This window comes from Festucalex cinctus, chromosome 12, assembly GCF_051991245.1.
Source record: "Festucalex cinctus isolate MCC-2025b chromosome 12, RoL_Fcin_1.0, whole genome shotgun sequence".
NCBI lineage: Eukaryota > Metazoa > Chordata > Actinopteri > Syngnathiformes > Syngnathidae > Festucalex > Festucalex cinctus.
Genome location: NC_135422.1, coordinates 7,935,180 through 7,961,680, shown reverse-complemented (window position 1 = coordinate 7,961,680; position 26,501 = coordinate 7,935,180). Strand labels below are relative to the sequence as shown.

The following is a 26,501-nucleotide window of genomic DNA, read 5'->3' as shown; positions in this document are numbered from 1 at the left end:
TTCTCAGACCCTTGTGACCATGTCGAAGTGTCGTTGAGCGAGATACTGAACTGGTTTTTTTTTTTTTCCACAATTTAAGAGTTCTTGGATGTTTAAGTAACATGTTTGTGAAATTGCCGCTGTCTTGGCTCAAGTCTTTCCATATCATGATTCAGCTCAACTCAACTCAACTTTATTTATAAAGCGCTTTAAGAACAGGCGTTGCTGTATACAAAGTGCTGTACATAAACATCAGTTTTGCAGTAAACAAGAACAAAGCAAACATTTTGAAGTGTGAATCCGTTTTTTTTTTTTTTTTTTTTTTTATACAAGTAAATACATTTTACATCAGTAAATAAATAAGTAGTAGTGAATAAAGAGATAAATAAATACATAAATAAGTAGACTAAACATCAAATCATCATGATGACAGAGGATGCAGTGTTGCTAACTTTGCCGCTATTTTTAGTGACTTATCCCACCCTCTATTGACGTTTTAAAAGCCCTGAGCAGTAAATCTAGCGTCGTTTTGTGGTGTGGATGGTGTCAAAGTATCAATTTTAATGATTCTATTTTCTGTTTTCACCTCCTCGCCACTTAGGATGACGTGATCTCCAAGCTGTGTACGTGCGCCATCTCTCTGGCTATCTACTTGTCACTGTGTAAGCTGATCCCAGTGGAGCGCTCCATAGATGAAGATTTCCTGAACAACACACCCTTCCACCTACAAGTGGTTTACCTTTACTTGGCCATGCTGGCGCTCAGGCCGAAGTACTACTTTGTCTGGACGCTTGGTGAGTTCGATTAGACACAATTTTCATTTAATTTCAATTCATTATGGCACATTGATTCTTCTTAAATGTCAAGTAGATGATAAAAACTCCACAAATATGACTTAGTTTATTAATAAAAGTAACACGTTATAATCACTTAAGTGTTACACCAACATTGACATCAGCAAGGATGAGATGAAAATATTTCCATAATATAATTCGATACATTCTAAATATAAATTAAAAAAGATTGTGAATTGACTTAAAGAGCAATAAGTCAGGTATTTTATAAATGTAAGAAAAATACTTTTAAATTCACGTGGACAGTACATTTCAAGAACACAGTAAAATATTTTTTTTGTGGCCTTTAAAATTCTATTTTCTTAGGAATTTAGGGGAAAATGATAAAAAATAAAATAATCAATTTATGGTTTTATTAATATGATATTGTGCTTGAAAAGGCAAATTGATTTGATGTCGATTATTCGATTTTTTATTTTTATTTTTTAAACCCAGCCCTAATAAAATGGCTCCGTAAAGAGGAGAAAAAAAAACTAAAACAAAAAAACGCATGGCATTGTATATCAGGTGTCTTCCAAAAGTGGATAAAAATCCAATATAAAATGGATATCAAACAAAACACAGCAAAAAAATAAATAAACAAACCCACTGTAATTTAGTCTAAATAATATCTCCATTAGAGGTGTGTTGAGCATTAAGCATATGCAGCTAAATAGCATCTTTGTTTATTATTTGTGTTATTTATTTAATATTTAATATTATTGTTAGTGTTGTCAATGCTTGGTGTTGTTTGTGGAATAAAACACTTACCAAATATTTGCCACTTCAATAAAAAGACAGACAGAAATAGTCAGACAAAAATATGTGATGTGTTCATTAAGTCGAAAATTGGCCACATGGACCTCTAGTGAAAATCCAGCCTTCAAAATATTGATATTGGAGCTCCCCCTGGTGGCGTAATTGCAAAATGCATCCTCTCCTGTGTGGATTTACTGCTGTGAAGTGAATTGAAGCATTCATTATTTTCTGTATGTTTCCTCTGCAGCTGATGCCATCAACAATGCAGCAGGATTCGGTTTCAATGGCTACAACAAAGATGGCTCCCCGCGGTGGGACCTCATTTCCAACCTCAGAATTCTGGACATTGAGGTTCACTTCTTTTATATTCATTATTTCCTCTTCCAATTGAAACCGTCATCTAACCGCTTCCATTTTGGGGGCTTTCAGTTTGCCACCAGTTTCAAGCTTTTCCTTGACAACTGGAACATCCAAACATCTCTTTGGCTCAAAAGGTAAACATGCACATAACAGTAATTTTCATGTGTTTTGTTGTGTTTTAATATCGCTGAATTCAGCTGAATAAGTCTTTTCTACCTGAGTTCTGCCACAAACACCCCTCGCCGATCCTTTCCTCAGAGTGTGTTACGAGCGCTGTCCCATCAACCCCACTGCCGCCACTTTCCTGCTGTCAGCAATGTGGCACGGTGTGTACCCGGGATACTACCTGACATTCCTCACTGGCATCAGCATGACCATGGCGGCGCGTGCAGTAAGTACACACAACAGTTTTTCCCATTTGAAGAAATTAGTCAAAACAGTCGGTAGTGAGATTTAACACAAAAGTTGCATCGAACAGATTCGTGTTATTACCTCCACCAAGGCAAGACGTCTGACATTTAGTCTTGGATTTCATGTGCATATGCATCTGAATGAATTGGGACATTGTGGACTGAAAAACCTTTTTTAATCGGTCAAGTCCAAAAGTGAAACTTTCTATTATTTAGATTCACTACACACAGTAAAATATTTCAGGATTTTGTTTTGTATAACTTTGATGGATATAGTGAGCAACGAAACTAAACACAAAATTAGCACTCCTGACCATTGTGTGAGGAAGTAGTACAAGTTTGTTTGTTCCCATCTTAAACCCAAAACCATTTGCGGATTTGTCAAGCCAAAGTGTGGCACATTACTCATAAGGCGTCATGTTTGTTCCAGGAAGTGTTTCAGAAAACTTCCATAATTTTCCAGCTTCCTGACAGTTAGAAGCTTTTTAACCACAGCAGCTCAGTAAACCAACAACACACCACAAAAATCTTTCTTATGCAATAATCATACAGTACTTCAATTAAAGTGAGTGCCCAGATCAGTCAATATGAGAATATTGATGGTGGCTATCAAAAGTATGGCTCATGTTGAAGTTTATTGTGGGGATATGTTCCAATATTAAACCATATAAATAAATTTTTTTTAAAAGTTTTTCCTCTCCCTCAGATTTCTTTTTTTTCATCATTGCTCTCTTTTTTTGTGTGTGCGTGTTCCTGCGTGCGTGCATGTGAGTTTGTGCTCATTAATTTACCTGAGACCTAATAAAAATCCCAGACCCTTCACCTTAACCGGCCAGAGTTGTGATGTTGTCAGGAGACCAGAGGAAGGATCAAAGAAAAGATGAAGCAAAGTGAAATCCAGCACCAACCAGACACTACCTGCCACCCACAGGGGTTTCAAAACCAGAATCTTTCACCAACACCAGGAACCTCTAAATTCCAACAGAATATCGAGATCTCAAGAAACCAGAGGAAAAACTAAAGAAAGGAATTAAGGAGGGATAGATGAAGTAGAGTGATATCCACAGATTTCTCACACATTTAAACTTCTTGAAACACACTTTTTAAAGTATTTCTTCACACCTGTTGTCACTCCCAGTTGAACTTTACTGTATTTACTCTACTGTAAACTATGAAATGTTAGTGAATTCGTGAATTAGTGAATTCATTAATAATTAATTAAATACAGTAAGTATAATAATACTAATTAAACCTCGCCGCTGTTCAACACGACATTGTGCTACACTAAAGGGACAAGCTGTATATATTTTGGCTGTACAGTATAGGTAGGTTGAGATGGCATGACGCTTCTTCTTTCATTTTAGGTCAGGCACAACATCAGGCCTCACTTCCAGTCGTCTGAAACATCCAAGCGCATCTACGATGTCATCACGTGGGCGTGGACTCAAGTCGCCATCAGTTACACGGTGGTGCCGTTCGTCCTGCTGACTGTGGGGCCCTCGCTCAAGTTCTACAGGTATGAAATTTGTCTGTGTTAAAGCTAATTACTGATTTTATGACAGCAATCAGTAGCGCAAGATGTGCATTCTGTTCTAATGGGGAAATGACTGTTAACATCTAGCACAGAAATGGAAGTTCCGGCTCATGGCAGGGAGATGAACATTTGGCACTTGTTAGGCCGCTACAGTTAATGAGACATCTTAACTCATTCACTCCCAGGCGTTTTCACTGTTTTATTGTTTTTTAACTGATTTTGCAATGCCCACAGAATATTGTGTTCTATTGCTATAAAAAACATGGAACCTACCAAAAGAAAGATTAGTCTCTTCTTTCATCAGGACAAAAAAAGGTATATTTTTATCTGTTTCTATTTTGCAGCAATTAGCATTAGAATATAGCAAAGTGTCATCATTATTCACAAACCTGTTGAGAACACTGGGGAAAAAGAGCTTGTTGCAACATGGCCTGTGCTGCTCTCTTATACTCTGTTGCCACCTGCTGGCCGTTTTTTGTAATAACTACCATTGCTTTAAGCGAACTTTTCAGGTCTGAAGCTGCATCGAAGCCTTCTGTATGCTCTAGCATTAAAAAAAACAAAAAAACGTATAAATACGTTTTTGGGAGTGAATGAGTTAATGAACAAAAGTTAGTTAGAATTTACGAAGAGGAAATACAAGCTGCCGCTTTAACATGGCTATGGCACAGTCCAGTAATAAGAAGCATCGATCAAAAATGGAGATTAAATCAGATGGTGGCGATGCGTCAGGCAGTTAAAAAAGAAAAAAAAAAAACTAGCATAGCACGCAAGTATAGTGATCCAATCATGTTTTGTTCAATTCAATTCCAACATGACTAATGGGGTGGTAGTGCAAACTATGGGGTGCAATGGTTCAACGTATTATGGCTTGAACTACAGCTGCACTTATCTATAATATTGTTTTTCAATTATATACTGCAGCAAATACTCAAAATAAATTGTAATACAGTGTTCCCTCGTTTTCCGCTGCGGTTAGGTTCCATAAAATACCTGCAATAAATGAAATCCGCGAAGTAGTTAGCTTTATGTTTTACAACTCTTATAAATGTTTTAAGGCTCTAAAATCCCCGACCGCACAATTTATACACTTTTCTCATTGAGGCATTTACATGTTCTCACATTTCTCTCTTGTTCAAACATTGACAATGTTCAAACCTTCACAAATTTTATAAAATGGGTATATTACTGTAAAAAAAATATGCAAAATTGCACTTAAAAAAAAATCCGCGATACAGCGAGAACGTATTTGTATTTTGTATTTTATTTCTTTTTCATTGTATTTTTTTTCTCCCCGGAATTTGTTGAAAGAAAGGGGAAGTCAACCCAAAAAAATTCTTTGCAATGTGCCCCCACTGATCTAAGTTCAGTATTCTGATTAATACTGTAGAAAACGAGTTAAGCCACCATTTTTTCATCCATCTCAGGTGGCGGCCATTTTAACACTGAAAATGACATTTGCTCATAAACTAGACTAAGTGCAATTTCTAGAGAAATTGCGTGGGAATGCTGAAAGTTGAATGCTAATAGCTGAATGCTCAGATTGGAATGCTAAAGTAAATTGAGGGATAAATTATGAAATTATGACCTCCTGGTTACTGGACAATGCACTTTACCAACTGTGCCACCGAGCAGTGTAAGACACCTGGTAATGATGTTAAGTTATATGTATGGAAGTGGGCGTGGAAAGTGATACTTATAAAACGTTCAATATCTGCCCCATTGAAAATGAATGAGGAAAAGTTGATATTACTCGATTTATTTTTTGTTATTCATGCGAATAGCGAGTGTTCGCTGTGCACTGATATCTGTCGCCGCCGTGTTTTCAGGTCCTGGTATTTCTGCTTACACCTTCTGTGTCTGCTGGTAGTCCTGGCCCTGCCGGTCCGATCGCGTCGTCGCGAGGCCGAGATCCGCCAGGAGAGCCCGCAGACGGACGGCGGCACCACAAACAACTGCAGCCAGAAAGACAAACGCACATGAGGCTCGGCAGACGCTTTTCGTGAGACAAACTGGAGAGAGCCCGAGTCTGTTTACGGACCAGGAACCAAATATTGGATGCGCTTGGACAGAACCTGACGATATTTCCAGTAGCAAGGACGACAGAATGGTTGCATTGGTGGGAAATGGGGATAAACTGACTTCCAAGCTGCCTTAAACCCTCTATGTACCTGGCAGATGAAACAACAACAACACATTCGGATGACTTGTACAAAAGAGTACACGTATGTGGAGGGTTTTTGTCATTGTCTGGATACAAGCCTCTGTTAGGTGGAAACGTTACGTTTATCATCAGCTGCCAACTTTCAAACAGGCCTTAGGATCTTCAAAATATTGATTTGAACGGGGAGTTGACATTCATAGTAAGTGTTTTGTATTTCGTCGATGTGACCACACTATTCCCGACGTTTTCTTTCGCAAGAGATTCAAAAGCGGATCTTGTCTGTCGCCAGCTGTGGAAATGTCTCGCCCAATGGATTTTTTTTTTTTTTTAAGTGTATATTTTTGTTCTGCTTTTTGACAAACATGACTTATCAGCATCAAATATCTGTTCGTTTCAAAAGGGAGATGATTAACTCTTGTTGTGACTTCGGATAATTCTTTTCCCGGTTTTCCTCCAAGGGTGAAATATTTTCTTTTGAATTTGATTTTGTTGAACACACCGCAGCCTTGCTACATGTCACCTGCCCCAAAAATGACAAAAATGGAAGGACTGCATTTGCTCAAATAGTGGCCAATGCTAGCACTGGCGCTAATTACTTGCTAGGTGCAATTTCCACTTTAATAAATGCCTCCCTCAAATAGCCGTCTCACTTTTCATCAGAAACAAAAGTGCTGAATATAATTACTAAATATTAAATACAAATATTCCAATTGTGATCCCCCCCCCCCTCAATGTTGCATTTGCGATTTAGTATGTGATTATTTTTCAAGGTCCTCTTCCCATGTATTTTTTTTTTTAACAAACACATGCAAGACATTAATCTGTATCATATGCTAAAACAAATGCAAATGAACCATGAATTAAAATGAAAGAGTTTATTTGTCTACTTACATTGGACTTGTAAACACGTGGACAGCACTTTTTAACTTATCTAGATATTATATAAATGAACAATTAAAATATACATAGATATATAAAAAAAAAAAAATGAAGTAAACCGACCAAAATGAATCAATTTTTTTCCTTAAAATTGCAGCCTTTACGATATGAAAATGACATTCGTTTACACCCTGATGTCAATTTAATTTCAATCAATATAGTTCTGCATAGTATTTGACTTTCCTCTACTTTTCAATTCAATTTACCAATAATTCTATACAAATCAAATCAACCTCTGCTGAATTGCCATCTACCTATCCCCATCTGCAGTTGATAAACTAAACATCCCTTGTCACTATGTGTGGAAATACAGCAACTAAACAAATCTTTTCTACAAATCAGACGTTAACTACTGAGCCCAATTCGAACTCTGTTGATAACCAAAACAGCGGCACCAAAGCACCCAAACAATTTCCAAATAAACGAAGCGTGCTGTTTTTCCTGCGGTGAGTTTTCTACGCCCTATTAAAGTGGAAATCACCCCCCCCCCAAAAAATAAATAAATAAATAAATAAATAAAAAATAAATAAATAAATAAATAAAAATAAAAATTCCAATAATATGTTATATGTGACCTCACTAGTCTAAACATGACATTCTGATTAGTACATTTGTGGAACATGAGTAAAGCGGCAAAATCGTAACTTTTTTTTATCCATCACAGGGGCGGCCATTTTGCCACTTGCTGTCGACTGAAGATGATATCACAGTTGCTTGACACTGATGTCATCTTCAGTCGACAGCAAGTGGCAAAAATGCCTGGCCCTCGAGATGGGACAAAAACAGCTAGATTTTGCTTCATAACTCGTATTCCGCAAATGTAATATTAATCAGAATGTCATGTTTAGACTAGTGAGGTCACATATAACATATTATTTTCAAGAAATGGAAGGTTGACTTTAAGGAAGTCGGCGTCCATTGGTAATTCCATAGAGATCAACGCGCCCAGTTGAGTAAATAAATGCCGCTGGTCTCTATTTGCGGATATTTTGGAAACAAATAAAACCTTTTACATCTTGTACAGTAACAGTGTTCTAATCACACCCCGTCACATTAACTTAAATGATCCTTATTTAATAGTCGGCGTAGCCATAATGATCCCATTTGAACGGGAAATAAAATGGTCCAAATTGGTGCATAGTGCATAAAAAAGCACATCATGTACTTGAGGCTACTAAGAGTGAGTGCAATTTGCTTTCATTGTGTCATTGTGTTGTCATTTGACTTGATGATGTTGTACAAAGACCAGATGTTGTGTTAACTTATTTTTTATGTTAGATTAACTAGGGGATGTTTCAAAGGTGCATTTACTGTACGGCGTAAGCGAACGCTGGGTTCTTGTGTTGATTTTTTTTTGGTTCACGTCAAAGCCTTCTTGTTCGTTGTAACACACACGTGACACCCTCGTGACGCTGTCTTGACGCCATCGCTAAAAAAAAAAAAAAGAATTCTACATATCCTTCAAATGAGGAATTTTGTGATCACTTTGTGACTTTTTTTTTTGCATTTGTAAAATAACAACAAAGCAGCAAGGTGACTTCTGAAGTTTGGGATTTCTTTTTGAGATGGTTCAACATTTTTACATATTCCTGCCATAACTCTGTGTGTACTGTATGTGCGAGAGAGAGAGAGAGAGTGTGTGTGTACCAGTGTTCATGTGTATATTTGTAGCGCGGTCCTGTAAAGGTGAAAAGCACCTGTAAGATGAAGAAAGGGATGTCAGTCATTCTGCAAACGAAAACATTTTAGGACATGATTGCACTGCATGGCCACCAAAACCAGCAGATCAACGCAACCTGCTCCATATGTCCAAAGTGCCAAAGCATTCAATGGCGCATTTTTTTTTCTTTGTTTCTTTCGTATGTATGTGTGCATGTGCGCCTGCCTGTGTCTGTGTGTGTGCGTGTGCGCGCGCTTGTGTCACATAATGTTATTTTTGTGTCCGAAGGAAATTTATTGAAAGATTTGTATGACAGTTCATTACAGTTCTGATTTCTGTGGCAAAATAAAGAGAGGTTATTTTTAAACACCAATGCTGATGTTTGAAAATAAATGTCTTTTTTTTTTAGCAAATTCATTTTAGTAAGATTTGAAGACTTCTGTATGATGCTATTTAAATTAGTGAAAACTAAGAAATTGTAGTTTCGAGGTTACAGGTGATTGTTTACCCACTTTTAAGTACCTCTGATTAACCTAAGCTTTTCCTGACCTTTGTTTTTTCCGCAGAATCCAAAAGGTTTTGTGCTAACACTGAATGCTATTATTGAACCGTTCATAATTCAAGTTAATCGACAACTATTTTAGTAAGAGGAATTGTTTGGAGCCATTTCTTAATTTAAAGTTGCCCTAAAAAATGTAAATGCACAATCTCGTTTGACAGCATAGTCTAACATAAAATACATTTCCATTGTTGGTAAATGTCATTCTTCAACCTAGGACACTTTTTTCTTTTTTCTTTTTTTTCTTTTTTAATTAAACACTCATTTAGCTTTGTTGTTGAGGGGGACGCCCTGTATATTTTGATATTACGAGTTTGCATTTGTGTTGGATCAATTTTACTCTTTAATCTTATTAATTTTTTAATGGTGAATATTTATTTATTTGTTAGTTTATTTATTTATTCAGTTTTTTTGTTTGTTAGGTTGTTCCAAAAAGAGGACTTGTGTTAATCTTTTTAGTCACTTTGATCGTAGAAGGCATTTGAACGCTTTGAATGCTCCATGAGGGCGGAGTTACGAAATGTGACGTTCCCTCAATAAACAAATATAAATTAAAACTCTTAAAAAAAAAAAAAAAAAGTTTTTTCCTTATCCTTAAATGGCGTTACGCCTAGATTTGATTATTTCTGTCGTATTAAAAAATGTTACTATCTATGTATGAATACTGTATTTCCGTTTTTCCAGCTGTACCGTCTCCATGCCCCCCACGTCGACGTCATTCGGTGAAAAAACAAAAGAGACAATTCTTGCAAATGTTAACGCGACATTATCATGACAGACACTGTATTCTTGTAACTGAAGCGCTCCGACGTTCTCACAGTTTCTTGGTCGAGGTAAGAGCATTTTTGGTTCCTATTTGTGTGCTTTTCCGCCACTTGGTTAAAAATGACAAGTACTTGTTGACGTGTTAACCACCCGGAGCTAACGCTAGCTAGCTTGTTAGCTACTGTAAGTTCGGCTCCCGACTGTTATTGTTTTAGTCACCGCTTGTGGATTAAAAATGAAACCAAGTCATATCAAAATAAGCCTCCCAGAGCACGAAATCGCTGGACAGTATTGCAAATCTATATTTGCTAATCCTACAAATCTGTTGTGGCCATGTGACACGTAAAAGTGCCATCCAGATGTTGTGCTTTCTTTTTGATTAGCCCCCCATAACAGTCGCTCACAATGCCGAATACCTTTTCAAGCAAAAAAATATCTCACAACATAATTTTTCAGTATGATTTTAGCATCTTAATGGCTATTGTGAGGGTTGCTTTCGCTTCTTAGTTTTAAGAGCATGTAGTAAGTAGCAGGTTTTGTTTGTTATTAACTGAAACCTATGCATAATAGCATTGTAAAAACAGCCTAATTTCATGAATGTAGGTTGTAACTTGTTATGAGTAGCAAACTTTTTTTCTTTTTTTGGAAATGTCGTAAAACGGGATCCTCAGCAATTTTAACATCTACACGATAAGTCATGAAGAGCTGACTGAGTTAAATTTAGTCTTGCTGTCAAACACAAACTGCCTACTTTTGCATTTTACTCATATTACACTGGCAATCGTTTCATGAGGTCGGTGCTTTTTTTTTGTTTAACATACACACATGCTGGGACATATAACGCTAAGCAGATGCACAATATCACTTTTTATCATTTTGCAGTATTGTGCGTTTGAGCTGTTGAAAAAGCATACTGCTGTTTTGAATGAACCTACAGACGAGCATTTTTTATTTTTTTTATCTGACAGTACCACTTCATTTAATCTAGAATTAAAGCTTGAAATGACATTTTTTGAATGGCGGTAAATTAAATAAGCACAAAGTATCTCTGGTGTGTTAGCATACTGTTGGCTGCTAACATTGCCGTGATATGTTTATTTTAAGACATAATGCTGTTATGCGGACATGTTCTAGTGGAGCGCATACGTTGAAGTGGCTTCTTAGCTTTGTTTGTTGTTTATTACAAAAATGTTGAGTTATACTACAAGATATTTTGAATGGAATTTTCCTTCTTGATAGGTGTTTTAATTTTATGTTTAGTTAATGTAATTGTTTTAATTTTTTTTTTGTTTATTTAATCAATTTAATTATTTTTCAAATTTTAAATGTATAAAACATATGTACATCAAGATCCACCCAGCCCTAATAAGTGCATTATTTTTAAATTAAAAAGGTGTTTATTTAATATTTATATTAACTAATTTATATATATTTTTTGTTATAGTCGTGTTGGCCTCTTATTAATAGCTAAATATTTGGGTACTTGTTTTGAATAGTGAAAAATACAATAATAATAACCAAAACAAACAATAATAATAATTCAATATTTATCTATATTGAGTGATAAGAAATACTTTTATCGCTTAAGACATATTGAACAGCCCTTTGCCACTCTCTTTAACTGGATGTTGAACATTTCATCATGCTGATCGGTCACTTTCTGTTTATCATAATTATGTCCACTAAATCATTACGTCATTGCACGCAAAATAGAAATTACACAAATAATCCCCTTTCATCCGAATCCAATGGTGTGGAGCACGCCATGAATGGAAATGTCGTGCTGCCATTGTTTGAGGACGCCATGGGTGTAGGCCAGCCCCCCTCATCTAATATTCAGCCTTGAGTAGAAAAAATAGGTGGGGGGATGCCGTGCAGAGCTTGATCCAGGCGGTGTTTGTAGATGCTGTGTGTGTAGTGTGAGAACAAGACTTATTAGACTGGTGTTGAACAATCACCTCCACCAAGGTAAGTGAGAGTCTTCTTTCCTCTTTTATCATCTGCCATTATCACATCTGCCATTGTGTGTAAAGTAGCTTTGATCACTTGTTGGTTGTCTTTTGTCGGCTTTGTGTTGGCTGACAGGGATGTGATGTAGTCATCTCCATGTTGCGCCGGGAAGCCAAGAAGCAGGGAGGGCGTGTCAACTGTTGCCGTCTGTCAACAAAGGATTTTCCCCTGCTGTCAAGTTTGACATTCTCTATTATAGGAAAAATAACAAGCAGGTGGAAATGTATTAAAAAAAAGACATAAAAGTCAGTATTTGATCGCTCTTGCTTTTTGTACTGTCCACCCAACAATTATGTCAGGCAGTATTGACCTGAGCATGAGCTGCCTGCGTGGCTCCAGGATTGTGTTGAAACACCGAGCTGCTTGTAGGGAAACCGTCTTCTGAGGCCGCTTTCAGGCATTTGAATTTCGAAGCCAAGGCTTCATTTTGGTAGCGGGAAACACGCCGTGCCACGATGGAAAAGCCCAACTCAGAATTCTATAGCGCACTACCGTCTGACTTTGAGGGAGATGCATGGTGCACCCTGGACTGGTCGTCAGCCCCCAACTCTGATGAATTATTAATGTATATGGATCATCTGAATCCCTCCTACACTGAGGCGGCCATGTTTAATGGGATTTTCTTTTGTCCGTTGAAATAAAAGCAGTCGTAAGACTTAATTATAGCTCAGGGTGTTCTTTGGCCTGGTAGTTACACAAGTGAAAAATGAGTGCACACTGATGTAAAACCAGGGCAAGCTGTGACGAACCCAAACCAAAAAAAAAAAAGAAAAAAAAAAGTCTCTTTATTTCAGGACGTGAATTATGGATGCACTATGGCTGCTCCACTTCTCTGTCATCCAGCATTCTTAAAGGTTTTTAGTAGGGGTGTTAAAAAAAATCGATTCGGCAATATATCGCGATACTACAGCACGCAATTCTCGAATCGATTCAATAGGCAGCCGAATCAATTTTTTAACATCCATTTTTTATGGAAAAATATTCAACAAAACGTCTAACTTTCACACCTTAAGCATGGAAGAATGTTATATTAATGGAACATTAAGCCTTAATATTTTATTTCAATGCTCTTCTAACATGAAAAAGGTTACAACCTGTTTGTTAAATGCAGCGGCTCAGTCATAAAACTGAAGTTTGAGATCAATAAATAACACACTTTCATACAAATCTTATAGTGTACATTGTACACGTTTACTGAATGGTATGTTCTAAATTTGAGTTAAAAAATCGCAACAATCGACTTGTAAATTCATATCGGGATTAATCGGTATCGAATCGAATCGTGACCTATGAATCGTGATACGGATCGAATCGTCAGGTACTAGGCAATTCACACCCCTAGTTTTTAGGGAGATGGTTAATAATCTTTTTTTTTTTCTTAATCTTCATTTTGAGTTAATTAAAATGTTTTACTATTGATGTGTGTTGCCGTATTTTGTCAAATGGTGGCCAGACAGGCCCCAATTCATCTTTAGCAACTCAAACGTCTCACCTCTATGCTTTGCCCTTTTACACTATTAAGGAAATATTTGAAACGCACAGACACAAGTTGATCGTACCTTCAGAGGCTTAGAGGTTCTCAGAGGACTTTGATGACTTCGCTGGGATCATAATGACCCTTTCATTCTCATGCCCGGGTACATTTTTCATGTCGGGTTCAAGTTTTCAGCATGAACTGGCAGAACTGTGCTAAATGTTCTAATCCTAATCCTATTTGCGTTAATGCTATGATGGAAGTAATGGACCTTTGCACCTTGTGAACCTGCAAATAGGACTAAAATGTACTTTGTCATTTGTTTTTCACAACAAATATTCATTTTCAAGGCTCACCTTTCTGATGATCTAATTGACCTTGCTCTCCCGCCCCAGCGGTGTCCAGGTGTTGACCACTGAGCCATGGATACCACCACCTCCCTGAAGATGACCTCCGTGGCCGTCCAAAGCCTGTTCAGCTACGTGGAGGAGGAGAACCTGGCTGCCATCAAAGCACACTTGGACAAGTTCAAAGATGTCGACAGCAGGAGTGACGTAAGTTGCAACAACAACAACCCTCCCGTTTGCTTATTTCAATAATGGATAGTAGTTAGGGCAAATACATTGCTCTTAAATTCTAAAATATTTTTTTCTGTAGCCCAATTAAATTAATTGGCTCTAAGTTTTGCTGTCTTTGATATTTATTTTTTAATATAGTAGTACCATGAGTTGTGCAACACTAGTAATTCAAATTAATCACTCATATCGCAAATAATTTTTCGCCATTTAAATGAATGGAAAAGTCAACAGAGTAACAGTTGTGAATTTATTCCTTTATATGTAATCATGTACTTAATGTATGTTTCTGCATGGACATTGCTACAGCGTGCTCTCAATTGTGGTTAATTTGTAGGGCTGGGTTTAAAAAAATCGATATTGAATCGATTTTACTTTTCAAGCGTGATATCGATTCATAAAACCACAAATTGATTATTTTCATATCTTTTTTTCCCCCCAGAAATTAACAAAAAATAGTATTTTAAAGACCGTCTTTTTTTGTATGACTTTTGTTTGTTTTTTTTTAAATATACTGTTCATGTAAATTTAAAAGTATTCTCTTACATTTATGAAAGACCTAACTTACTGCACTTTATGACAATTCAAAATCTTTTTAATTTACATTTACGATTATTGAATTAGAATTATGAAAACATTTTCACCTCATCCAGGCTGATGTCAATGTTTGTATAACACTTAAGTGATTACAACACGTTATTTTCATTAATAAATAAATGATTTAACCAGTTACCACCTCTGCAAAATTTAATTTGGAATTTGTTTTTGGAGTTTTATTTTATTTTATTTTTAACATGTCCTAGTTATTTAAATTTATGTTGCATAATTAATCAACATTGGACCCTACTTGTTTGTGTGGTTTAAATTAAACAAGCATTATCTTGAGCTGCTTGTTTGTCTTATTTCAGAATGGCCAGACTCCACTTATGGTGGCTGCTGAGCAGGGCAATCTTGAGATTGTGCAGGAGCTCATCAGGAGAGGAGCCAACGTTAACTGCGATGATGTTGTAAGCTTGCACATGCATTTACACAACCTTAAAATGAATTGAAAGCGTTCTGGAGAAAGTGGGACGTAAGAATGCGCACGTCAGTCGGAAAAACTTGGGCTATATGATTTTTACGCCACTTTGCACAGGTTTTGTAGGAGCCAACCTCAGCTTTAATAACACTTATAGTCACTGTTTCTGATGACATCGTTCAGAGTCCATCTGCCCTGCAAAAATATACATTGTGCACACCCACAATATCTTTCATTAACGTTAGCTCATGTCCAATGTCAGTTCTGTGCAAAACAGAGCTCAGCAAGAGCTTGACATGGCGCTGGATGGCGGTTCCCATGGTAACAGTTTGCGTCTTTGCACAGGACTGCTGGACAGCACTGATGTCAGCATCCAAGGAAGGCCACATCCAGGTGGTGGGAGAATTGCTGGACAACGATGCTAACATGGAGCACAGAGACATGGTGAGTATGTTGACATGAATAAATGATGAGTAAAGCAATAAAAGTTCAGTTAGTGTGAAGTAATTATCATAAGCGGACTTTGACACTATGAGATTGCCAAAACAAGAATAAACAGACATTTGATCAAGTCAGTCTTATTTCTAGATGATATCTCAATAGTCTGACAACTCGTAAATGGAACAAACATTCATGTCATGACTTGCATGCTGAATAAACTTGAAGATCCATTAGCTAGAAAATCAGATTACTCCTTCCGGTGATACTGTGATGGCGCCTCACGTTTAGTAATCTCATTTTTAGACCTCTAATATCATTCATATGAGGCAACGATAGGATTTGATACTGGAATACAGACCTATCTATGAGAGCAAAAGAAAGGATACAGTCACCTCTGTAAAGTTACATTACCATGTGATGTTTGAACTGCACACCGTGCAGCACAGTCGTATTATTTATAAAAAAAAAAAAAAAAAAAAAAAGCACAAAAACAACACTGTGGTGCTACTGTTCCCTTGGTACAATGTGTGTCACTCCGTTCTATAAATAGCACATTGTCTTGAGTCCCCACACAGCACTACAACTGAAGACAGTTTTGTATTCCAAACATATTCTTCCCTACCTTTTTCTACGTTTAAACAAATGTTATGTGTGCTTGTGTATGTCTTGTAATTAGGGAGGTTGGACTGCTCTCATGTGGGCCGCCTATAAAGGTCGTACAGATGTGGCACAACTGCTCCTGAGCAAAGGAGCTAACCCGAACATCACTGGTCAGGTACTAAGACTGGATGCACTCGTCTACATTGATTCATCATTAGAATGTTGTTGTTTTTTTGTTGTTTATGATCTAATGGTGGTGCAGATAAGAGTTTTTATAATATATTTAGAAATACTTGAACTGGAATGGGTCGTAATTTTGAAATAGAATTCCCATTCAGTTGTATCTGTCAATAAAAAGGTGTCGAATGGATTAAAGCATCATCTGACTTGATGTTGTCCCTATGGTCTTTCTCAACAGTACAGCGTCTACCCCATAATTTGGGCGGCGGGCCGAGGCCATGCTGAGATCGTCCATCTCCTGCTGCAACACGGAGCCAAAGTCAACTGCTCGGACAAGGTAATGTCCCACTGCCAAGATGGAAATTATGTACTTTTGTTTGCAATAATGCTTGTAAATCTGTCTGTCCTTCCATATTTTTGTAGAACGATTAAACAAATTCTGCATAAGTACTGTACAATAATTTCTCCAATGTTTCAGTAACTCTCTAATGGCTTCAATGTGCTCTCACTTTGCAGTATGGCACCACCCCCCTGATCTGGGCTGCCAGGAAAGGTCACTACGACAGTGTGATGCACCTTCTGGCCAACGGAGCCGATGTGGACCAGGAAGGAGCCGTAAGCAGATTATATATATCATATGACCGCTCAATTTCCATTTCTGGGTCTTTGGTTATCATATATTAAGCGTATGAAATAGGGCTGGGCAATTAATCAAAATTCAATTACGATTTCAGTTATTCCACAATTACAAAATCTTTTCAGAACTCGATGACCGCCCTGATCGTGGCAGTGAAAGGCGGCTACACTGAAGTTGTCAAGGAGCTGCTGAAGAGGAACCCCAACGTCAACATGACGGACAAGGATGGCAACACAGCCCTGGCCATCGCTGCCAAGGAGGGACACACAGAAATTGTGCAGGACCTGCTGGATGCCGGCACTTATGTCAACATACCAGACAGGGTGAGACCTGTTGGTGATTTTCAGATGACCACATGGGAAAACAAATGCAATTCCCTTCACACTGTTTCCTCCCTCCAGAGTGGCGAGACCATGCTGATTGGAGCGGTGAGAGGAGGTCATGTGGAAATAGTGCGAGCGCTGCTGAACAAATACGCAGATATTGATGTCAGGGGCCAGGTAGGAGCTCCTCGCCTCATCTTTGTTGATCTTTGCCAGCAAGCAGGAGGCCTATTTGAGTTCACTGTAACACAATAATCTTTGCTTAGCTTTGTTGTTATTTGAAGTGAATTCAGATCCACGGCTCAGTTTATGCAAATATTTAGGCTTCAGAAACGGAGACAAACAGAGAGTATGACACATTTTGGAGATACTCTATCGCTGCATTCGTGGAACCTGACTTTTGACCATATTTAAGATCATTTTTAAAATATAATTCAACACGAGTGCTCTTTTTATGTGGCTGTTTCCACTGGTAAATTGAATCCCAATGTTTTCCTCCTCAGGATGGAAAGACTGCTCTCTACTGGGCAGTGGAGAAAGGTAATGCCACCATGGTGAGAGACATCCTGCAGTGTAACCCTGATACAGAGAGTTGCACCAAGGTATGACTTTCCGCAGCCACATAGCATGTAATGCCGTTTTTCCTTTCCGCTGCTTCAACACGTTTTCTCTGAAATTCTCCTAAAAAAATTGTGTATCATGTCATTTTAGGAGGGAGAAACCCCGCTTATCAAAGCCACGAAAATGAGGAACATAGAGATCGTCGAGCTGCTGCTGGATAAAGGAGCAAAGGTGTCAGCTGTGGACAAGGTCAGGAATTTTAACTCGTATACGGAAGTCATTTTGTCATCTTTATTTAATTTGACCTTCTTTTTGACTTGAATAGAAAGGCGACACACCCCTCCACATCGCCATCAGAGGGAGGAGCCGAAAGCTGGCCGAGCTCCTGCTGAGGAACCCTAAAGATGGCCGCCTCCTTTACCGCCCGAACAAGGCTGGAGAGACGCCGTACAACATCGATTGCACCCACCAGAAAAGCATCCTCACGCAAATATTTGGCGCCAGTATGACCCTTTGCTTGTTGTTGTTCAGGATTTATTGAAAATATTCAAAGTCATCTTTTTTTATCTTTATTTTTGCTATTGTAAATCTCTTTCAGAACACCTCTCCCCAACCGAATCAGACGGGGACATGTTGGGTTACGACCTGTACAGCAGCGCTCTTGCAGACATTCTCAGTGAGCCCACCATGCAACCACCCATCTGTGTTGGTTTGTATGCACAGTGGGGCAGCGGTAAATCTTTTCTTCTGAAGAAACTGGAGGGTAGGTTCTTTTACAGCATCCAAACTCTCCAGTTTTAAGTATGTTAATAGGACTCCTCCATCTTCTCTAATTGTCTCTCAGATGAAATGAAGACATTTGCCGGGCAACAGATCGAGCCGCTGTTCCAGTTCTCCTGGCTGGTGGTGTTCCTCACCCTCCTGCTATGTGGCTCAGTAGCTGTGATACTGGGCTTTACTGTTGATCACAAACTGGCCATCGCTGTTTCTCTCAGCTTCCTTGCTTTGATTTACATCTTCTTTGGTAAGACTTGGACAGACTTGCTCCATTCTTTCAATCATTGGGACCGTATTTTGTGATCCAGTTATGATTTGAACAATTAATATTTTCAGTTAGAAATTAATTGAATTATGATTTCATCCCTGCTTGGAATAGTAACTCTGTTGCTCACTAGGGGGCGCCATTACACAACCAATAAACAAAGTTGAACGTTTGAAAAGAAATGCATGAAGAAACCAAACACCTGGCTATTAAACATACCTAATTGTATATATGCATCAAAGTTAAAATAATTGAATTACAAGCCTTGGCTGTTTTGTCTCGACTTCAGTTTTGGTGTACTTTGGAAGCCGACGTGAGAGAGAGAGCTGGAACTGGGCGTGGGTCATCAGCACTCGCCTGGCCCGGCAAATTGGCTACTTGGAGCTTCTCCTCAAACTGATGTTTGTCAATGCCCCCGAACTGCCCGAGCAAACCACCCGCGCACTACCTGTCAGGTGACAGTGATACACAAAATGAATACAAATCACTTTTGGCTGTTTTAAACTGAGTCTTTACATGTTCAAATAAACACGTACATTTTTTCTCTTATCTCTGACAGGTTTCTTTTCACGGATTACAATCGACTATCCAGTGTGGGAGGGGAGACCTCCATGGCCGAGATGATTGCAACGCTCTCAGATGCGTGTGAAAGGGAGTTTGGTTTCCTGGCCACGAGACTGTTTAGGGTTTTCAAGAATGATGAGATCCAAGGTGACTTTGCTATCTTCTAATTATGATGCCAGCTTCCAGAAAGTCACATCTGAATTTTCAATTTACATGTGTTTTATTTACTATATCCAGATTAAATTTTTATTGAACGTGTTTATTTGCACACTAGTGGCGGCAGTGTGATAGAGACGTCCTGTTACTGTGGTTTGTTAAACAGCAGTAAGTCAATTACGGCTTGACACAAACTGGTGTTTAGTTTTATTAAGTGTTTAAGGAAGCTGTTAATTAAGATTAGCATATTACAAGCTCCATTACATTATCCTTGTCCTCCCACCTACCAGGTAAAAAGTGGAAAAAGACATGCTGCGTGCCATCCTTTGTACTATTCGCCTTGACACTTTGCTGCCTCATCGCCGGTTTAGCCTTGCTAGCAATATTTAAGGTGGGTTAAAAGATGAGAAATTGGCAGAATATTTATCGTACAAAGCGCATGTTGTGGGACAGTATATGTTGCTTTAATGGACTTGTGACTGATCTGTGCTTTGTTGTCTAGGTGGACCCTGAAAACTTGACAGTGAATGCAGTGTTGATCGCAATGGCCAGTGTGGTTGGCCTGGCCATGCTGCTCAACTGTAAGACCTGGTGGCAGGTGGGCGACTCCGTCCTCAACTCTCAGAGAAAACGCCTACACAGAGCTGCCAATAACCTGCACCAGCTCAAGAGTGAAGGCTTTATGAAGGTAGAGTAAATGGATTGCATGCGATCCCATCTGAGATAGATGGATTACTTTGAGATCGTAAATCAATTTGATTAGATAATGCATTTCTGAGTACGAAATGTAATTATCTGGTTGTACCTTGTAAATGTTTCGAAGCCTTTATTTATTTATTCTTGACATGGTAGGTTCTGAAGCACGAGGTAGAGCTGATGTCAAAGATGGCCAAGACCATTGATGGCTTTACCCAGAACCAGACGCGAATGGCCGTCATCATAGACGGGCTGGATGCCTGTGAACAGGACAAAGTGCTGCAAATGCTGGACACGGTGTGTTGTTATGGTTATGGTTGTTACTGTTGTAATTGAAGAATATTTTTTTTTCTCCATTAATCTAATTTTCTGTCTTTGAGCTCACATCCATACACGCTACCCTGCCGCAGCTTCCCTTTAAGTTTGGTTTCCTGCTCCCAGCTTGTCTAATAGAATCATGCCACCTTCAGCCAAATGTTATTATTTTGTGGAGTGATCCCAAAGTAGATTTCAACCTCCTGTGGGCTAATATAATCTTCGCATCTGTGTCTAAAGTAGGCGCACACACGCACTGTGTGGAGTTCACATGATGTTGTCAACAGCTGCTGCTGAAATGGTGGTTCTTTCTCCCGTGCGGAGTGTGCGGCTAAATGGTTAAGGGTTAACAAACCGTGAAAATGAGCCGCACGAACCCACGTCATATGACGCTTGGACACTGAACTTTGGTTAGCACCATGGGAAATCCCTAATAAATTGCTGTAAATACAAGATTAATGACTGTGTGCCACAAGTCACTGTGTTCCTCTTTTTTTTGGATGAACTGATGAAGCCTTATCAGATGAGAGGGAAAACATCTTCTGAGAAACTGTCAACGACAGAAAAGAAGTTGTAGCTTCTGGTACTTAAAGTGAGGCCAATGCAGATGTGAGCTTTCTCTTGAATAACCACCAGGCAAAAACAGAATGATTGTCAAGAAAATACATGATGAATCATAGTTTGCTTTGTGGCATAAACTTATGATTCACAATTTGCCCCCACAACTTGCTTGTATGTCTCAGTCAACTTCGCGTGAACATCCAAATGTTAGTTTTTATTTTGCCTTTCCTGACATCTTCGATGGCCGCTTCTCCTGCTAGGTTCGCGTTCTCTTCTCCAAAGGGCCCTTTATCTCCATCTTTGCCAGCGACCCCCATATCATCATTAAAGCCATCAACCAAAACCTCAATAGTGTGCTGAGAGATTCCAACATCAACGGCCATGACTACATGAGGAACATTGTCCACCTGCCAGTGTTCCTCAACAGCAGAGGTCTCAGCACGGCCAGGAAGCTCTGCATGGCGGCACCCACGAATGGCGACAGCTTAGCTGCAGAGGGTACAGCAAAATGCATCTGAGGACTTTTGGTAGAAAATTATATTTTTACATCATTCTGTTCTTCTTTATTCCAGCATGGAATGAAGATATCGACAAGAAGATGTCTCAGAGTAGCCTGGCTCCAGACCAGGCGAAGTTTGGCAGCAAGAACGCCCTTAACCGCAGGGTAATGATTGTTTGAAATCATGTAGAGTGAAAACCAAGAAGTTGAGCAAAAATTATTTCAAGATTTATTTATTTTTTTTCTTCGACCACTAATTTGTACATGTTTAAAATTCATTATTGCATTAGATAATAATGGCAGGCAGTACTAAAACTTTAATTAACCATATTTGCTATGTTTTAGATATTTGAACAATTTAGTCATAAAACTGTGAAAATAAGTTAACCACACTTAATATTAAAAGGTAAAGGTCTTATCCCTCTGATTACGTGTGGCAAAATTACTACTTGGGAAAAGACTAAACTTAGCTCACATTCTGCTGCCAAGTCAGTTTTATGTATATATTGTAGTACCAGCACAAGTTATCTCAAAGCACTTTACATGGTGACAGAAGCAAGGAAAAACTCACTCACAGGAAGAAACCTTGTAGAAAACCAAATCTAGGCATGCGGCGATTTTTTTTTTATACTATTGAACTAGTGGACAGGACAGAAAAGTATATACCACTTTTCTAATTTTCACTCAGATCCATTTAGGCTCTATGGGCATTGTCACATTTTACATACAGATGGGAATTACTGTTCTCATAAGTTTACACATACTTCATGTATGTAAATTTAAGAGCTCAACTGTACATGTCGTTTAATGACACAAAAATGCTATGCATTGTCACCAAAATGATGCTTATCTCATGTCCACTCCAACCTCTCAAAATATTAAAACAGTAGTAATTTGTTTTTTATGGGTATTGAAATTTTTTTCTCACTATACTGTTGTGCTTGCATGATAAATATTGAGAGACCTCAAGTTGGAGTACGGATTTGCTAAGTAAACTGAAATGTTTGATTGGGCAGTCTCATAAATCATTTATTGTGATAGTGTTCACACTCCAGTCAGCAGTACAGGAAATGTTTTCTGCATAGGGTGAGACTGTTATAGAAACCCTTGCTGCTTTCTCATTTCCGGCGCCTCCTGAAGAGGATGCTTAGTGCAGGCGTGGCTTTGGCAGGCGGCGTGGAGGCCAGTGGACAGGAGGAGACACGCTGATAGGTAGAGAGAGAGAGTGGGTTGCTTGGGTGTGCAGCCAAGGCTCCTGGTGTAATTGATGTAATGGCTGTTTATCCTTCCTGCTGCGTCGCCACCATCTAATGACAAGGCCGAGCAGCAGTGGGTCCCCGCGACAAAACACTGGCACCGGCTATGCTGGCAGGAGGCTAAGCGACTCTGCTGCTGTCGCTGATGCCTTCCTGCCCCCTGCGAGACCTTATCACGAAGCCTCAACTTCCTCCCCGCCTCCCTTGCTTGTTTGCTAAACATTTTTTTCCCTACCTCTGGCACCCTCAAATGCTGGGGATAGCCCTTTGATTGTGGAGGCATCCTGCCCTTCGTTCTCTTGGCAGGAGGGGGAAATGACAGAATGACTCATTTTCATGACTCAGTTTCTAGTTTGAACTTTTTTTTTTTAAATTATTACTGTGTAGGTAATATGCAAACACATATTTTGATTTTTGACAGACTAACTCCTACTGCTTGGAAGTTCAGGAATTTTGTCACTAATATTGATTTGGTGAGTAAGGCAGTGGCGGGAAGGTCATCAGGGCACTGATCTATTTAACCTACATAATTAAGCACTGTGAGTATTCCTGTTAATTCACCTGAAACCTATTGAAAATCCCATACCCTTCACCTTAACCGGATACTCTATAGAGTCCCGCCAGAGTCATTAAGTTGCCAGGAGACCAGAGGAAGGATCAAAGGAAAGAAAGTTGAAATCCAGCACCAACAAGACACCATCTACCACAGGGTTACAAAACCAGAATCTTTGACCAACCCCAGAAACCTCTAAATTCCAACAGATTAGGGAGATCTCAAGAGACCAGAGGAAAAACTAAAGAAAGGAAGGAAGGATAGATGAAGCAGAGTGACATCCACAGACACCAGCCTCCACTGATTCAGCGACCAATGGGAGAAGCAAGTTCTGTTTGAATTTCAGTAAATGCTGGCGTGGTGGATCTGGCATACATGAGCAGTAATATATTTAAGAAAAATGTATATATTTGTGGAGACTGGGGTAAATTTGTATTTTACAATTTTAAAAATGTGCAGAATTTCACACGTTAGTTCATGTTAAAGATTAAGATAGCTCTTAATATGAAAAAAAAAAATGCACTTGAGCCTTCACCAATGTCTTACAAATGCAATTATGCCATCTAGTGGCAGAAAAATGAGCTCATCACAAATCAATATCACACTTTTTTTAACAGTACAGTCCATCTTTTTAATTGTAACTCAATTTTATGAATGATGATGAAATTGCTGTTTAAATGACTAAAAGACGCAGCCATGTTTCTATTAGTTTAACATCTTCCACCGACTTTTATATGAACAACAGTATGAAAACTTAAATATTTTATTGTACATTTGGAACAGATAAAAATTTGCGATTAATCCTGAATTAACTATTGAAGTCATGTGATTAATTACGATTAAAAATTTTAATCGCCTGACCCCCCATAGGTTTTATATAGTGGTAGTGATTCTGAAGTCCCAGGTACCAAATATGTGGCCCAGCACTGAGTGAATGGCATCCGTATTACATACTAGTGTTATGATGACGTGACCTAGAAAAAGACAGTTAAGTCTTGATAAAGAATCTTACTTTTACATGTTATTTACCCGCAAATACATTTCAAATAGTCTGATTAGTCAAATGGTAGCCTGTCTGCAAAGCGATTGTACAGCTTGCAAACTCTTAAGTCTATCTTTAACTTGGACCTTTTGGGCCTTGGCTGAGTGGTGGCCATATGTTTCATCTCTGAGAAAGAGGTCACAAGAGTGGTATTACGACTTCAAAGTCGACCAAAAGCCTCATCTTGGCTCATGACCATGGCAGCTGTCTGATATCATCACAGATGTTCCCCGGTAGATCTGTGTCAATAGCTAGCCTGTGTGTCATGTCATGACTGTTCTGCTTGGGACAGTGGCTCTTTGATTTGTTTTTCTCTTGCCGTCACAGAGGTTTTTTTTCTCTTTAGCAGATTATATGACAGGAAAGGCTGCTGGATAAGAATGTGGCTTAAAAGAGAGATTCCCGTTCATTGTTCCGTTAGTTTTGTTTTCAAGATAATCTTAACAGACTCCCATGAATTTAGCTGCATATATTGCATATAAAAGAAAAGTGCATAGAGCATGAATTGTGAAATATGAGACGTATATGTTTATTTCGACAATTTTTTTTTGGAGTGACTTGGCCGGAGATCACACGGTGACCCTGAAGGCCATCTCTGGGGTCTCATGATGCAGTTTGTTTCAATTTGCCTTCAGGGTGCAAACTGCCAACTAACGACTTCCAGGAAAACATTTTAGCTATTCTACTGTGGATATTAGTTCTATTCATGGTTTTTACTCTTAAAAAAAAAAAAAAAAAAAAAAAAAAAAAAAAAAAAAAACTCATTCATGCAGCATCCTTTCCAACTTATTACCTTTCTAAGCATGTAAAATATTAAGTTGTGCTAATATACTTTTTTAAAATGATGGCTTTGAAGGACACATACCGGCGGCGCCAGATGCAGAGGACCATCACCAGGCAGATGTCCTTCGACTTGACAAAGCTTCTGGTGACTGAGGATTGGTTCAGTGACATCAGCCCGCAGACCATGAGGAGGCTGCTCAATATTGTTTCTATCACTGGTAAACCTACACACAGCTCAATTCATCTGCTTTTGTATTGACAACTGCTTCATAATCACAGACTTACAAGTTAACTAGAATTATTATTATTATTATTTTTTGTGGATTTTTACAATGTGATAAGGGATTACAGGCCATGTCTGCCTTTTTGATGACAGGTCGCCTGTTGCGAGCCAATCAGATAATCTTCAACTGGGATCGTCTGGCGTCGTGGATCAATCTGACAGAGGAGTGGCCTTACAGGACGTCATGGATCATTCTCTTTTTAGAAGAAAGTGATGGCGTGTCTGATCAGGTCTCTCTCAAGGCAATCTATGAAAGGTAAGAAAACAAAAGGTAAAATCCCATTTTTCACGTACAACTTGTTGTGCATAATTTCAAACGGTGTATTCTGACTAATTTTGCCTCCCAGAATGTTGTTCAGTTAAAGCCTGAATAATGCAGACATGAATGCAATTATTTATGAAAACAAAATGTATTCAATGTAAATTTCATCAACTGTTTTGGAAAATTGCAAAAACAATACATGCATGATAATTTGGAACGAAAACAATGTAAACCTGATATCCTTCATTTCTAAAATGAACAGAATGATACAGCGTAACAAAATCAAATTATCTAGCCAATGGAAGGCAGCTTTATATAGCATAATTCTTACAGAAGGCAACCGAACACCTAAAAGAGATCAATTTCATGTCAGAAATATAAATCCGTGTCGTACATAATAAATTATTTATAGTATTTTTTTCCAGTGAGGAGAGTACTGAGATTTGTGTCATTTTAAAAGATCAAAATTACCATAAAGTGCACATCGGACAGCCATAGTATTATAATTTGACGCTTGGTAATTGATACTGTTTTTGAAGAAACATCACATCACTGCTTTTGTTCTCAGTACTTTGTTTTAGCAAGCTTCAGCAAAATAACTTGCACGTGAATCACTGCAACAATCCGCAGGGTGGTAAAAAAAAAAAATTTAAGGTATTTATTTTCCTTTTATTTTCCTGGCATAAATAATTTTGACCAGCAGATGGC

At 38.5% G+C, this 26,501-nt stretch overlaps 2 protein-coding genes across 5 annotated transcripts in view; both read left to right on the top strand.

The window, feature by feature from the left end:
- The window catches only part of mboat2a (membrane bound O-acyltransferase domain containing 2a), a 45,627-nt gene extending 37,201 nt beyond the window's left edge, over window positions 1–8,426 (top strand). Inside the window, exons 8-13 of the mRNA XM_077538913.1 lie at window positions 581–773; window positions 1,819–1,922; window positions 2,001–2,065; window positions 2,190–2,322; window positions 3,706–3,857; window positions 5,705–8,426. Coding sequence (XP_077395039.1) covers window positions 581–773; window positions 1,819–1,922; window positions 2,001–2,065; window positions 2,190–2,322; window positions 3,706–3,857; window positions 5,705–5,858 — 801 coding nt within the window. The 3' untranslated portion in view covers window positions 5,859–8,426. The remainder of the gene's footprint in view (window positions 1–580; window positions 774–1,818; window positions 1,923–2,000; window positions 2,066–2,189; window positions 2,323–3,705; window positions 3,858–5,704) is intronic.
- Window positions 8,427–9,887: 1,461 nt separating this feature from the next.
- Window positions 9,888–26,501, top strand: part of kidins220a (kinase D-interacting substrate 220a) — a 46,453-nt gene continuing 29,839 nt past the window's right edge. For all 4 annotated transcript variants that reach the window (XM_077538540.1, XM_077538539.1, XM_077538538.1 and 1 more), the window contains exons 1-23: window positions 9,888–10,030; window positions 13,842–14,000; window positions 14,930–15,028; window positions 15,385–15,483; window positions 16,157–16,255; window positions 16,499–16,597; window positions 16,777–16,875; window positions 17,023–17,220; window positions 17,299–17,397; window positions 17,724–17,822; window positions 17,932–18,030; window positions 18,107–18,284; window positions 18,380–18,544; window positions 18,626–18,805; window positions 19,113–19,278; window positions 19,383–19,534; window positions 19,834–19,934; window positions 20,046–20,231; window positions 20,396–20,536; window positions 21,376–21,613; window positions 21,688–21,779; window positions 25,322–25,466; window positions 25,625–25,787. In XM_077538540.1, the coding sequence (XP_077394666.1) occupies window positions 13,869–14,000; window positions 14,930–15,028; window positions 15,385–15,483; window positions 16,157–16,255; window positions 16,499–16,597; window positions 16,777–16,875; window positions 17,023–17,220; window positions 17,299–17,397; window positions 17,724–17,822; window positions 17,932–18,030; window positions 18,107–18,284; window positions 18,380–18,544; window positions 18,626–18,805; window positions 19,113–19,278; window positions 19,383–19,534; window positions 19,834–19,934; window positions 20,046–20,231; window positions 20,396–20,536; window positions 21,376–21,613; window positions 21,688–21,779; window positions 25,322–25,466; window positions 25,625–25,787 (3,029 nt within the window). In that variant the 5' untranslated portion in view covers window positions 9,888–10,030; window positions 13,842–13,868. The remainder of the gene's footprint in view (window positions 10,031–13,841; window positions 14,001–14,929; window positions 15,029–15,384; window positions 15,484–16,156; window positions 16,256–16,498; window positions 16,598–16,776; window positions 16,876–17,022; window positions 17,221–17,298; window positions 17,398–17,723; window positions 17,823–17,931; window positions 18,031–18,106; window positions 18,285–18,379; window positions 18,545–18,625; window positions 18,806–19,112; window positions 19,279–19,382; window positions 19,535–19,833; window positions 19,935–20,045; window positions 20,232–20,395; window positions 20,537–21,375; window positions 21,614–21,687; window positions 21,780–25,321; window positions 25,467–25,624; window positions 25,788–26,501) is intronic.